Raw genomic sequence first — 15058 nt, 5'->3', positions numbered from 1 at the left:
AAAAAAAAAGACTCAATCTGGAAAAATAAGAACTGAAAAAAATATAATGAAAATCTATAAAATCATGAACAATAAATGAACACATCTGAAATTATAATTCACAAAACTAATGTTTAGTATTAAAGAGTCAGGTATTCTAACAGAAGCAATGCTCTTTTGGACAAACCTAACTTTTTATAATTAGTAAATTATATTGATTAGTTGTTTTTTTTTTTTTTTTAAAAAAAAAAACTTAATCACATAAAAATATTTTAAGAGGTAAAAGAGCTTATACTAAAATGTTACAACCCTAATTAGCTAAGGGTCAAAAAAATTTACCCATTAATATTTTAATTTGAGGTTTTCTAAAACAAAAAATTTATTAAAGGTTGACAGCTACAAAATTTTTATTAAATTAACAATGATTTTATATACTTTTTCCAAAATTGTTTAACAGAACAAACGTTCCTAGGAGAAACCAGCATTGCAAACATGACCAGGGCCAGACAGGTGGCATCACCTCTCCCTTTATTCCTGAATGCTTAAATATATTCAGTACTGTAGAACTTACTTTCACTAGAAACTTTAATCACATGTTATTTCTGGAAAGAATTAAGAAAGAAAACTTTAGAACTCACTTGTAAAGTACAATTTTCATTTCTTTCAAGAAATTTCACAAATCTCTGTACAACTCCTGGTTTCTGTATAACCTGATCAATTGGTGGATTAGGTTCTAAAAGTTAAAAAGAATTAAGTTATTACATGACACAAAAAGACAATAATCTGGTCCCAGTGTCAATTAACAGGACGCACAAAATAACTTTCCTAGGTTTTACTGACCAAGTTTAAAAGCCTCAGGTATATGTAATTGAAGTAAATAAATGTTCTCCTAATTGCAATGTTTACTGCAAAGCAAATTCTTTTACATTGACCACAGTAAGACAAATCCTAAAATATTTCCTATACAAATATTTAATTTTGTAAGTTGAAGGCTCACCTTCACAACATGGAATATTTCAGTCTTAACATTCGAAACACCAACTGAAAGATAATGTTCCCTCTAATTCTTTATAAGCATACTCCACTTTCCAGGGATGTCCCCTTCCCTGTCAACCATTGTCTAATGCTTTCCAGTCAAGTTATATTCCATTTTGTCAGAGTATAATCCATTATTTACAGAAATGCTACTGAACTATTAGTATTCCTCATAAATTTTCATGAAATGAAGAGGACTTTTGAGAACCACAAAATCTCTAGGAAATTTTCAAACAAAGATACGCAAAAATAAAACCAAGATATTTTAGCGATTGGCAATCTAAGTACCAAAAAGTCTTTCTTCTCCCTTGGTTTCAACAAAAAGTATATTCTTATGGTTCCCCAGCAACTTCTCAGTTAGTGTTCCTTATTTATCAGTCAGTATAGCATAAGACTCTTGAGCTCCAGGTTTTGAGTGAGTTCAAGAGCCATGCTGGGTGTGGTGCCTACTTAAAAAAAATAATTAATTAATTAACTTTATTAAAAAAATAGATATTTTTTAAAAAGTTTTTTATTTTGAGAGAGAAAGAGAGAGCGTGTTTGTGCACAAGCAGGGGAGGGGAAGACAGAGAAGGAGAGAGAGAGAATCCCAAGCAGGCTCTGCGCTATCACTGTGTAGCCTGACATAGGGCTTAAACGCACTAACTGTGAGATCATGACATGAGCCAAAATCAAGAGTTGGACGCTTACTCGACTGAGCCATCCAGGGACCCCCTCCAAAAATATATCTTATTTAAAAGTACATTTTAAAGAAAAATTAAGATGTACAAAGAAGAGTGCCTTAAAAAAAATCCAATAAGTAAAACTCTAGTGCAGAATCTTGTAATATCAAATAAGCATACTGAAATGGGTGATGAGTTAAGGAGCGCACTTGTTATGATGAGCACTGGAGGTTATATGTAAGCAATGAATTACTAAATTCTACTTCTGCAACCAATATACACTATATGTTAACTAACTAGAATTTAAATAAAAATTTGGAGGGAAAAAAAAAGTGGCATCAATTTTAAATCGTGTCATTACAAGTTCAGTTCATTATCCATTAGCATTAGCAAATTTTAAAGCTTATTTTATCATGTTGATCTAGGAAAAGTAATGACCCATAGCCTTCTTTTATTAAATGATTAAATTTTCTGGTTTTATAAGATAAATGTACTAAATTAAATTGCTTATTAAAAATCAATTCGTAAAATAATTATTCTTGCCTTTAGAAAGCAGCTTTCTAAATTTCTGTGTTGCTGTAAGCTGTTGATCAGCGTTATTAGAAAAAATCATCTGAACCATATCTGTGGTGATAACTTCTTCCTAAAACACAGAAAATATAATTTATCATTTACATATTTTATATGAATAATATTTGTTGTATCCACTACCTCCAAAATATTATTGAAGTATAATCTGAAATATATTTTTGTAATATCTACCTCTGGAATAGGTACAGTGGAACTGATATCTGGATCCTGGATTGGACTTTCTAGCATAGATTCATCATTTCTGGGCAAAGAGACATTTCTGCGTTTGAACAGCTGTAATAAAGAACAAACACTTTATACATAAAACACTGAATTCCCATAGAATTATATTTTTCATTTAAGTGTACAAAACAAACTAAGAATCTTATCATTTAAAATTCCAAATATTTTAGGTGTTTCTCAATCACTATGCCATGAAGACCTTAATAATCTTTGAGAAGTTAAACTTTCCAAGCTAGGTTAGCCTCTATCCTGCAGATTGCTCTAAGTCATTCTTAATTTCAGATCTTTTACCAATGGCGGGTCCCTTCAGTGCAGTACACATTTATGTTTTATAGTACTTGTAAAAGCACATATGCTCACACTAGTGTATGAGATGTCTAAAAATTTTTCAAAAATTTTTCCAAGAAATCTTAATAAAACAGCAAATTAGTTACCTGAGAAAAATAATGTGGCATATTAACACACTTAGTATATCAGATTAATAAGGAATAGAGAACAACTCTCAGGAAAGATGGCCCTATCCTTATTATTTCAGAAGTGAAAAAAAAAAATAAAGAAAAAAAGATAAGAGAAATAAAGCATAGAGAAGTCACTGAGTAGGATGCATAGATACATTTCCTACATCAAAATAGAGAGGAAAATTTCTGGTATCATATTCTTTTTGATAGCTAAATAATTACCACTCTTCTTCAGCCAGTATAGTTCTTTCTAATCATTCACTCAACAGATTTTTTTAAATTTTTTTTTTGAGTTCCTACTATAATATAGTTAGGACTGTGCTAGATAATACAGATAGGGAGATGACAAATCATATTTATAAAACAGGGTCTTTCTCTACTTTCTTCATTGCTAGCCCTTTCTGCACATTAGTTTTAATTTATGCATGTGAAGACTATACCCTCTTAATTACTTATAAATATTTCTAAACTTAAGTATAACTTGGAATGAAAAGCATTGGGAGGCACTCTTTCTAATGATGCTTCTATTCCTTATGTCACATATACAAAGTTCAGAACAGAGAAGTCTTAGAGATCTAGCTGGCTGATGAGACTACAGAAGGAACAGTATGATCAGCATAGGAAGATGACAATTAACTTAAAAGCAAGAACTGTGAAAACCACAAAGCAACAAATGAATACAATATTTTTTGGGGAAGAATTTTACAATGACAAACAGAAGTGATCTAAACAGGCTTAAGGGTAAAAAATCCTTAGCACTGGGATAAAATATAATTAACAGAAAAGTTTTATCAATAGAACAGAAAAGCTGTTCCTCTCAATGATTAAAAATAGTACAGGTTTCTGATTCATGAATTACTCCTGGAGTCTAACAAATTAAAGGATAGGCTTATATTCAATTTCCTAAAACACTTTTTCATTTAAAATTATCTAAAAATAAGCAATAATAACGCAACTTCTAAAATCTATACAGTTTTGTGATAAACAGAATTAAATATTTTGAAACACCTACCTGTTCTTCCCTTTTTTGTTTTCGAAGCTGTATTCCTTCTTCTTCTCTTCGTCTGCGCATCTCTTGGGGGTTTAGGGCTTTGTTCTTATAACTTTTCATTCTATAGTTATCTTTCCCTGGACTAGCCATGGCATCTTAAGGTTAGGAGAGAAGAAAACAGATACTTGTAACTCTCAAAACAACATGAAATGTTTACTCTCGGGAAACTAAGTTTATGCTTACTGCTTAAATAGAATTACAAAATCCATTCTAAAGATCATGTACAAAGAATACATTCCCTCATTCCCATAACAAAATTGGAGCAAAAGGACCAAATATTTTAAGGACTAAACTATCAAACAAATAATAGATTTTGGTCTAAACACAGATAAAGTCATTACCCTAACTTCACTGGTTTTAAGACGCACTCCACAAAGCCTGCTGTTTTAACCTTTCTGAAGTAGGAAACGTCTTATATTCACTGTCAGCCAGGAAATTATCAATCATGAAATAGTTGGGTAAAAAACTTCTAGGGGTGCCTGAGTGGCTCAGTCGGTTAAGCAGTTGACTCTTGATTTTGGCTCAGCTCATGATGTCATGGTTTGTGAGATGGAGCCCCACATCAGGCTCTGTGCTGAAAGGCAAAGCCTGGTTGGAATTCTCTCTCTCTCTTTCTCTCTCTCCCTCTCTCTCTCTCAAAATAAGTAAATAATAATCATTTTTTTAAAAAAACTTTTTATTTTTTAATGTTTATTTATTTTGAGAGTGAGAGTGTGTGCATGCACAAGCAGGGGAGGAGCAGAGAGAGAGGGAAACACAGAATCCAAAGCAGGTTCCAGGCTCTCAGCTGTCAGCGGAGAGCTAGACGTGGGGCTCGAACCCATGAACCGTAAGATCGTAACTTGAGCCACAGGTGGATCCTTAACCAACTGAACCACCCAGGCGGCTCCAACGACATTTAAAAAAAAAGAATTGAAAAAAAAACCTCCTAAGTTATGCTCCCAACAAGATCAAGAAAGGCCAGGATGACATACCTTATTTTCAAGGGAACATGGTATTAGGCTTCAGTAAGCACAGGTCAAATATTTTTGGGGGTCTGGCTTCTTTTATTTACTTAAAGTGCTGCCTTCAGAGCTAAGACTGGGCGCGCCTGGTGGCTCAGTCGGTGGCTCTGCCTCTCCCCTGTTCATGCTCTGTCTCCCCCCGAAAATAAAATAAAATGTTAAAAAATATTAAAAAAAAAAACAAACTAAGGCTGCACGGATCATGACTTCAGTCATGACTACAATACTAGTTTGCAGTACTATGGTATAATTAGTTCTTTTTAAATGCTGAAATACTTATATATTTTTAAGTAGTTTTATTATAAATGTATTTAAAAACATTAACATTTATATAAACATTTTCTTACAAATGCACTTACAGTATTTTATGTAACATGTTACATTTAAAATAATATAATAATTTTACTTTCAGAAACCAAAGAGAATATTGTGATCAATTAACACTATGAAGTAAACAGAAGAAAAAGAAGGTTGGCATTTATCTGCTATCTCTGATGTCAAAGGCAGACTAATGAAGTAGCAAATTATACTGTAATTAGTAGAGTAGCTGAAACATATGCATTGAATCCCGTGAAAGCCCAGAAGACCAAGCAGCTAACTGTGCCTCAGGGAGCTCTGAAAATCTTCACAGTTATCTTAAAGGAAGAGCAAGAATTTGCCAGGAAAGAGGATGAAAAGAGAAAGGGAAGGAACAAGCATTTCAAGCAGAGGGAATACATGCAAAGGCACAGTTCTTGCAGAAAACTGGCATAATCACAAAACGGTAAGAAATTAAGTGTGCCTAAACAAGATTCATGGGAGAAAAGGCAGGAGATAAAGCTAGAAATGTAACTAAGAACACCTACGGTTCCTGCAATGAGGTTGAGAAATTTGGATTTGATCCTAAGGAACAGAATTAAAGAAATTAAAGAGAAGATTGTTTTGAACTTTGATGATGAAGACCAGAACTAAATTAATAGTTACACTGGAAATGTAGAAGACTGTTGATTCCAGAAACATTGCAGAAATTGATTCAAAAAGAATAAGAGACCAAATAAATATAAGAAATATGAGGTGAATAAGAAAAAGGAGTTTAGGAAACCCCATGGTTTTTAGCTTGAGCTATTTCAGTACAATGACAAAATAAGCCAAGACAGGGAATACAGATGTTGTATCAGAGGGATGGTTTTGTTTGATTGCTAGCTTCTTGGGGCGCCTGGGTGGCGCAGTCAGTTAGGCGTCCGACTTCAGCCAGGTCACGATCTCGCGGTCCGTGAGTTCAAGCCCCGCGTCAGGCTCTGGGCTGATGGCTCGGAGCCTGGAGCCTGTTTCCTCTTCTGTGTCTCCCTCTCTCTCTGCCCCTCCCCCGTTCATGCTCTGTCTCTCTCTGTCCCAAAAATAAATAAAAAACGTTGAAAAAAAAAATTAAATGTGTTCAATTTATAATACTTAGGACACATACAGGAGATTTAGACCTATAGATGGTTAAAAATATGGGTCAAACCTCAGGAAGAATCCTAATTGATAATCCAAGATCATGTAGAGCTATAAAAGAAAGGTGGCCAAGGATTGAAATCTTGAGGATGTTTATCTCTTAGTGGGAAAAGGAACAAAGGACCAAAAAGAAATAGGTCAGAGAAATAAGAGAACCAGAAGAGGAAAGAGAAGAGAATTCAAAAGACAAGGTTGTATTTAATTTATAGTAGCACTGAAAACAGACCACTTGATTTATTCATTCTTTGATTCATCCAGCAAATCTAAGTGCCTACAATAAGCCAGGTGCCACACAAGGCATCAGATTTGATAATTAGGTCACTGGTAAAGACAGTGAGAGAAATTTCATTAGTGGTGGAGCTAAAAGTAGAATGGAATAGGCTGAGCACATCAGAATGATTTGAAAGATACTTTGTGCCTCTGAACTTAACACATGTACATCATAGCAATTAAGGTATATTTATACTCGACCAAAATCCTTCTTTAAAATAATTAATGAATTGATTTCAATAGTACTGTGTGGACCTACAAATACTTATCATTAGAAACAGCTCAATCTAACTTAATTAATAAAAACAGTGTGCAGCAGTATTTCCTAAGTATTTCATATATAAACATTCTGGCTCATTAATAAGAGGTTTGGCTCTGAGATGAGAAAAAGATGAGTTCACTACAGAACAAACTGGACTTCAACATTAGTTGTTGACTTATGCTCAATAAATATAAAATATTTTAGCAAAATGAAATGTTCATAGTAATAAGCCTCTTAATGTTTATCACCTACACATTAGGCTTTTCGAGGCCATCGGCCTCTAATCTTTTTTTGATCACATATCCTTACGCATGCAAAATATGTTTGTGCAGGGGCGCATGAGTGCCTCAGTCAGTTACACATCAAACTCCTGATTTGGGCTCAGGTCATGATCTCACACTTCATGAGATCAAGCCCCACAACACATCAGGCTAAGAGTGCAGAGCGTGCTTGGGATTCTCTCTCCCTCTCCTTCTGCCCCTTTCCCACTTGTGCTCTTCTAAATAAATAAATAAATAAATAAATAAATTTGTGTATTCATCCTCAATGTTTGTTTATTTATATACAAGTATCACTAGCCTAATAATCTCTCCCATTACAAAATTCACAAATAGAAAAAATGTTTATAGAATAGTTTTAAAAGGTAAAGAAACAAGTTCTAGTATTTTCTCCCCACATCTACTTCAGTTACCTTGTGCCTCTCCAGCCTACACACTGGACACTACTTCTAATTAATCATTAATCTAGGTGCCCACATTAAAATCTTTAATATAAATGTTAACCAAATAAAATCTACCCCCAACAACTCATGTATCATTTGTTCCTTTTTCTGGTACTAACTATTTAACACCTGCATCCTCACTGCAATTGCTTTAAAGAAGACATATAGTCCAAGAACAATCTATAAAGGTACCTCACCAGGGAGGATTGTTCCCTTTTATGTAAAATAACTCTAAAGACTACTTCAAAGGTTACCATCTCATACAAGTTACTTTAAATATAAGAAATGCCATTCAGATACTTTGAGACTGCAGAACAGAGATTCTTTCTCTCTCTCTTCTCCCAGTTATAAGCTTATTTTTCACTCAGCTTTCTGAAAAACTGTTTTGAGGTTGGGCAAGTAATTGCATTTTGAACTTCTTCTAATATATATTAACGGAATTTCCTGTGCCCCTAAAGCCTCCATTTCTACGGGTCTGGATGCGTATTAGTAAAAATATAAGGCTGGTACAAAGGGGTAAGTGTTCTGACTACAGCCCCTATAACCAAACAAGCAAGTACTTAAAGAGCTAAAGGATAAGGCTGTTTCTTGTTTACCAAAAAAGAAAATCGCTTACTGAGTGCTGTAATTAAGAGACATCAAGTCAGACGTAAAATGCTTTTAAAAGCCTAAGAGTAAATGCCGATGTCATATTCTTTTGAAGTATCACTATCTCGTTGCACACCTTTCGAATCCTTCGCCTCTCACGCATTACCGAGGAAACACCTGTTAAATTTTCATCTTGGAACGGAGCTATTAGAAGCATCTATCCCACCCAGTCCCGCGTCGCCATCCAGGTGGAGGAGGGAAGCTGCGGACCGCGAGCGTGCGACAAGTAGGCCCCCGGGGCCACCCGTGCGGTATTCTGGACACTGTGGAACTTCTAATAAGCTGCCGGACCCACACAGACGCTAAGTCCCAGGACTGAATGGCAACATTTGACCAGACCGTGTACCTCCGAGAACGGAGCTACCAAGGCACGGTGAAGCGGCACCGGGCAGGATGAGCTCGGCCGTTTAAGGCTCCTTCCGAGGGCCAGCCCGGCTGGCTGCGAGGATATGTAATCCCCCGCACCGTCGCGTCAGCAAGGAAAAGGTCCGGCTGCCACGCCCCCGCCACCAATGTGTCCCTTAGGGAACCCTGCAAAAAACCCTGGCAGAATGGCCTGGTCCTCAAGCCTTCGCAAGGAAAGGGCTAAATACAGTGACCCCTGGAACCAGAAACCCCCAAAGGGACCAAACCCAAGCTTCACCCAAACTGGCCTGTATCACTCCCACTTACCCATTAATGTGGCACGATCCGCTGCCCTAACTTCCCAGTCCCCGGTTGCGGCGTCCGCTGCAGGTAACAGTGGGGTCGCCACTCCGCCCCTAGCGTCGAGCGTAGCGACAAGGTTCGCAACTCAAAATGGCGGCTACCTGCGCCCCTTCCCCGAGACCCCGAGACTCGGCTCCCAGAAGCCCTTGCAAGCGGCGACCGCAGCGGCGGTGGTGGCGGCGGCTGCACCGACCGGCAGAGGGGCGGAGAGAAGCGAGCGCAGAGCTCCACCCACCGAAGGAGGAGCCGGTACCTGCGCTGACTCCGGGATTTCAATCGGGCGTGGTAGCTGTGGCAGCAATGAGTTCTACTGCCCTAGGTCTTCTATGGGAGCTCTCATTCATTCACTCATTCGTTCTTTTGGTTTGTTTGTTCAGTCACTCATCCTACAAGATCGTATTGATGGAGAGCCTAATCTGTGCTAGGCACTGTTTTAGATGTTGGAGCTGAAATAGTGTGCACTCTGGAAAAATTCCAACCTCGTGGAGCTTTACTGAGGCTCTCCTTAAGCTTCATTAAACCTCTTCCTATGTCCTGCTGGTTTGTTTCAAGCTTTTCAATTTGCCATTTATTTAGAATTTGGATTCTATAATATCTGTGGATTTTTGACCAAAAAATAGTCATTGATACATGAATAATTCCAAATAAAGAACTCTAAATTACTATAACACACATAAACTTTGTAATCCACTCTGGAGTTCAACAAACAGTATTGAAAAGATCTGTTTCCAGAAGTGATGCTGGACACAGAGTATAGTAGATAACACATGATAGCTGCCCTGAAGAAGATCCTGTTTTCTATCTCTTGTTCTTTTTGTTTTCTTTTCTGAGAATTTCGTGGTTACCTTTTGGCTTTCTATTGAGATAGATAGATAGGTAGATAGATAGATGATAGATAGATACATACATAGATTCTGCTATTGTGTTTTTAATCCCAAGAGCTATTTCCTTTTTGATTCAGGGATTAAATATCTTTTTTTTTTTTGTCTCTCTGAAGATATTAATTGTAGTTTCCTTTAAGTATTTTTTCCTCCTTCATTTGTTGTCTCTGTTTCTTCAGAGTTTTGTTTTTTCCTTTTTCATCATTTGGTTTTCAACTTTACTGCTACAGGCTGTACTCTAATGCCTAGTGATCCTTGAGTATCCATTCATATTTAAGAATGAGACACTAGGGGCGCCTGGGTGGCGCAGTCGGTTAAGCGTCCGACTTCAGCCAGGTCACGATCTCGCGGTCTGTGAGTTCGAGCCCCGCGTCAGGCTCTGGGCTGATGGCTCGGAGCCTGGAGCCTGTTTCCGATTCTGTGTCTCCCTCTCTCTCTGCCCCTCCCCCGTTCATGCTCTGTCTCTCTCTGTCCCAAAAATAAATAAAAAACGTTGAAAAAAAAATTAAAAAAAAAAAAGAATGAGACACTAAAGAAAACTATTGTAAATTTGTATAACAGCCCATTGTCTGCTTGCCAATTGTCCTCCCTACAGAGTAATAACCTGGGATATTGGCTGTTTCATTGAAGGACTTTCCTTATCTGTAGGTCTTATCTTTTGGACCAATGATATTCCCTGGAGAAGAATTTTTTAATCTCCTGACTGGAAGACACCTATCAGACATCAGAATGTGTTGGGGGAAATGGCTAGGAGCCTCATAATTCAGTATTTAGCTTTCACTCTTCCCCACTTACAGTCCAACACCTTGACTCCTCCCCGCCCCCCTCCACTTAGCTGTGCATTTCTGCATTATAACCTTGCTGGTTCATTTTCTTCATAAAACCAAACCTGTAGCCTTCTGTCTTGGACGGAAAGATCAGTCAATTGGCAACCTAGTATTGGAGGAAATCTGGAGATGGTTCTAACTGCTCTTTATTCAGACTTTTCAGCAAAATGTTCCTCTTTTCAGGCCAGTTTTAATATGGTTTTCAGATGTGTCAGGTCTTTAATTTCTGAACATTTCCTGAGTTCTGGTGTATGAAGTGACTTGTTTTTGTTGACTTCTCTTCTTATCCAAGTTAGTTTCTACTCATCTATCCTTTTCGTAGCTTTCAAATTTTGTTAAAATCTCATCAGCATTTTGTTTTGTTTTGTTTTTAGTCTTCTGTCATTTTAGTAGATTTCGAGAGGCAGGGAATATAAATGTACATGTCCAATCTGCCATATTTAACTACAAAACCCTAAATATACTGTACATCACCAGGTTTTGCCACTCTCCTATGTAAATATTAAAATAGTTTTCTCCAAAAGCCTACATGATTTGGCCCCTGTCTACAACTCTGACCTTATATAGTAACCACTCTTCCTTCGAGAACATTCTGCTCAAGTCACAAAATGTTCTTTTTGCTACAATCTTAGAGCCTTTGCTCTAATTATTTTCTTTGCCTGGAATGCTCTTCCTCCTGTTGGTGCAAAGTTTATCACAACACTCACCTTCTCAGAGAGACCTTTTCTAACTACATTAGTCCTCTCTATAAATAACTCAGTTTTATTTCTTCATAGCACCTATCATGATCAGTTCGTTTCCTTGTTTATTTTCTGCCTCACTAGCATGTAAGCTTCACAGGGTGTTCATTTTGTATATTTTGAAGACTTCTGCAGCCCCAGTTCCAAGCAAAATGCCTTTCGAATAGACACTCGCTATATATTTATTGAATGAAATGAAAACTGAACCCTAAAAATAAGGTGTGTGTGATCTTGTAACCTTGAGGCAAGAACTCATCTTAGTTATCCTCCATCTGTGGAGCATAGTTTGGATTTTGGAACGTAGTAGGATTATAAGCCCTTTATCAATACACAGCGGTAGTCAGGCCCTAGGTTATTATGGATTCGTATAATGTCCTAGGACCCGTCGTACGAATTCATTCTGAAAATTCTCAGAGCCTCGCGTGCCTCTTAGTAAATTAAGAGTCCGAACCCGGGAAAGAGGATGCAAAAAGACTACAACTCCCAGAAAACACTACAACCCAGACTGGCATGGAGCGGTGCATGCTGGGAGCCTTTTCCTTCCCGGGGACAGAGGAAGAGCTTTTTTGAATGTGTGGAAGCGAAAGTATTTTGGAGTCGTCAGTTTTTTTTTTTTTTCTTGGTTCACTGTGAACTTCTGGATATAGGGAGAGCCTGCCTCAGTCTTTCAGGCCGTAAAGGTAATCGACGGTGCGCGTGCCCTTTTCTGCCCGAGAGCCAGAAGGAGTCAGCTGCGCACCCGAAGAGGAAGCCAAACATAGGACTGTGTGGCCGCGGCCGGATCTTCGGGCCGGTAGGAACTAACGGTCCCAACCCTCATTCCCCCAGCCTAAACTTTAACCCACTCAGTGCCTGCGCTGGTTTTGGTTCCTGGACGTTGGCGCCGACTTTTGGGCACATTCGGCCCTTACGGCTTCTCTTACCACCTACCTACCCTGGCATCTGTCACCAGCCTCCTTACATCTCTCACCCACTTGTTCTGATCACACTGTTTGGGAGTTCAGGCGTATCCCTCTGAGTCTAGCCGTGCCCCAGCCCCGGGAAAAGAAGAAAGTCTGGGCATGACGTTGGTTCAGCTGGTGGTTTGGGAGAATTTCGTTCTAAAATCGAAGACTATTTTCACTTGTCTTAAGGGGAATAAGAAAATTAAGGACCATGTAGGGAGTTCTTATGAAACTAAGTTTATTTAAATGATGGGAATTTCCTTATTTTTCTTTTCCTGCTTGTTTTTAAATAATCCTTAGCTAGACAAAGGTTGTGGCAGTGATGGCTTTTTAAAAATTCTAACAAAATCACATTTTGTCGGCATCCGGTATTTTATTAGTCCATAAAACCTTAAAAAGACTGCCAGTTTAGTACAGTTCATTTTATAGATTGAGCCTCAAAGAGATGAGATGTTTTACCTAAAATTTTGAAACCTGAAATTGTAACCCAGGTCTCTTGGCTCTGGAATTGGTGCTCTTTTCTATCATGGTCAACTTTGAGTTGAGAGGACAGCCTCTCAAAAGGTTTGCCTAACCATTTTCTGGCTGTGGTGACCTATCTGAGCCAGGGTTTCCTCCAGATAGAATGATGATAATGTACTTAAATTACTTTGATGTACCTAAAGCTTTTTAACTGTTAACTACTGAGTTAAGATGTGTTTATTTACCCTCCCCATTGTTAACAACTCTAAGTTTCTGTATTTAGATACTTCAGTTGATAAGGTTTTTTGTTTTTTGTTTTTAGTTTTCCCTTAACTGAGTTATCTTACTTGGACAATTTTATAAACATTTTTTTTTCCTTTATCTCAGACCAGACATGTTTTTTGAAATACTTTAAATATTGGGGTGCCTGGGTGGCTCAGTCGGTTAAGTGTCTGACTTTGGCTCAGGTCATGATCTCACGGTTTGTGAGTTCGAGCCCCACATCAGGCTCTGTGCTGACAGCTCAGAACCTGGAGCCTGCTTCGGATTCTGTGTCTCCCCCTCTCTCTGCCCCTCCCCTACTCATGCTCTGTGTCTCTCTGTCTCTCAATAATAAATAAATGTTAAAAAAATTATTAAATACTTTAAATATTATGTATTTTAATTTGAATTATTACTGCCTTTGTTTTATTGAAACCATAAACTTGAAATATAGTAGTGAAATTTTGGTTCAGATTTGTAAATAAGTTTGTATATTTGAGGAACAATTAAGTTCATTGAAGATATCTTCATCTAAACAATCCAGTTTTAAGTAAATACTTGTTAAAAATGTGTTCCAAATCATTTTATAAAGTGCATTTCTTTTTCTTCAGTCTTATTTTCAAACTTAACATAGTATTACATTTTTTTTCTAGCTCCCTGATGTACTATGCTTTCTTGTGATATTTGTGGTGAAACAGTAACCTCAGAACCAGACATGAAGGCTCACCTTCTAATTGTTCACATGGAAAATGAAGTTGTATGTCCATTTTGCAAGTTGTCAGGCATGAATTATGATGAAATGTGTTTTCATATTGAAACTGCTCATTTTGAGCAGAATGAACTCGAAAGAAGCTTTGCAAGGATCAATACAATACAGTATAGAACTTCAGATAACAGGAAGGACAACACTTTACAATGTAGAATGGAAGTTAATTCTAGTGTCCATTCAGCTTGTGCATCTAATCATCCAAAAATTTCGGCTCAAAGCCTGCCTAATGATGGTACTTTAAAACAGAAAGCCTTTTATTCAGAGAACTTAACTGAAGCTAGAAAGTTCCTCAAAAGTAAGGAAAAAGAGTGTGACCTGTCCAAAATAAAAGGATCAATTTATAAAACAATGTATAGTCCTCCAGAATGTCCCTTCTGTGGAAGAATAGAAGATTGTAGTCAAGATATGGAAAATCATGTGAAAACAAAACATGCTAATCTTTTAGACACTCCATCAGAAGGTAAGATGTTAATATTATGTAATAAGTAACAGTAGTCCTGGTTTAATATGTGGTATCCTAAAAGTTGGCTTGTAAATCAAATAATTGCCAATGTGTTTTGAAATTCAATTTATATTTATAGTATTATTCATTTGCTATTATTGCAATATAAAAAATACAATTATGGAAAAGAATTTTGATTCAGATAATAAGTGTTTCAACCAAATTGAGAGTAGTTTTAAAACCTTTCTGAGGAGAAATACACTCAGTCATTTTCCAAGGGGCATTCTTTTACTTACTTCTAGCTCAGTGGCATCTGAACTGGCTTGGGCTCTGATTTCCTGTGGTTCTGAGTTTGACTCTTTCAGATCAGAGAATGCACTCTGTGATTTTAGCTCTTTTAAATGTGTTGAAGCTTCTTTTATCTCCCAAGATACTGTATATGATCTATCTTGGTACATGTTCCATGGACACTTGGGAAAGAAAAGTATATTCTGCTTTTGTTGGGTTGAATGTTCTAAATTTGTCACTTAGATCATTTTGTTTGTATTCAGATCTTCCATATCCTTGCTGATTTCCTATCTAGTAGTTCTACTAGTTTTTGAAAGTGGGCTGTTGTGGTTCACAATTATAATTGTGTAGTTGTCTATT

The 15058-nt window shown here is 37.1% G+C and overlaps 2 protein-coding genes across 8 annotated transcripts in view; one reads left to right on the top strand and one right to left on the bottom strand.

The window, feature by feature from the left end:
• KPNA5 (karyopherin subunit alpha 5) overlaps nt 1–9255 on the bottom strand; it is a 42504-nt gene extending 33249 nt beyond the window's left edge. Inside the window, exons 1-5 of one of the 3 annotated variants that reach the window (XM_040474465.1) lie at nt 9049–9255; nt 3960–4093; nt 2439–2540; nt 2220–2319; nt 618–712 (exon numbers count right to left, since the gene is read on the bottom strand). In XM_040474465.1, the coding sequence (XP_040330399.1) occupies nt 618–712; nt 2220–2319; nt 2439–2540; nt 3960–4093; nt 9049–9052 (435 nt within the window). In that variant the 5' untranslated portion in view covers nt 9053–9255. The other 2 variants (XM_040474467.1, XM_040474466.1) reach the window with 2 other exon arrangements.
• Nucleotides 9256–12060: 2805 nt separating this feature from the next.
• The window catches only part of ZUP1 (zinc finger containing ubiquitin peptidase 1), a 33007-nt gene continuing 30009 nt past the window's right edge, over nt 12061–15058 (top strand). For 2 of the 5 annotated variants that reach the window (XM_040474461.1, XM_040474462.1), the window contains exons 1-2: nt 12062–12325; nt 13853–14428. In XM_040474461.1, coding sequence (XP_040330395.1) covers nt 13867–14428 — 562 coding nt within the window. In that variant the 5' untranslated portion in view covers nt 12062–12325; nt 13853–13866. Of the gene's footprint in view, nt 12326–13852; nt 14429–15058 lie in introns of those variants that run through there. The other 3 variants (XM_040474460.1, XM_040474464.1, XM_040474463.1) reach the window with 3 other exon arrangements.

The sequence above is a fragment of the Herpailurus yagouaroundi genome, unplaced genomic scaffold (assembly GCF_014898765.1).
Source record: "Herpailurus yagouaroundi ecotype Mexico unplaced genomic scaffold, PumYag 139, whole genome shotgun sequence".
Classification (NCBI taxonomy): Eukaryota; Metazoa; Chordata; class Mammalia; order Carnivora; family Felidae; genus Herpailurus; species Herpailurus yagouaroundi.
The sequence above is the reverse complement of the archived record's forward strand: the minus strand, read 5'-3'. Positions and strand labels throughout refer to the sequence as shown.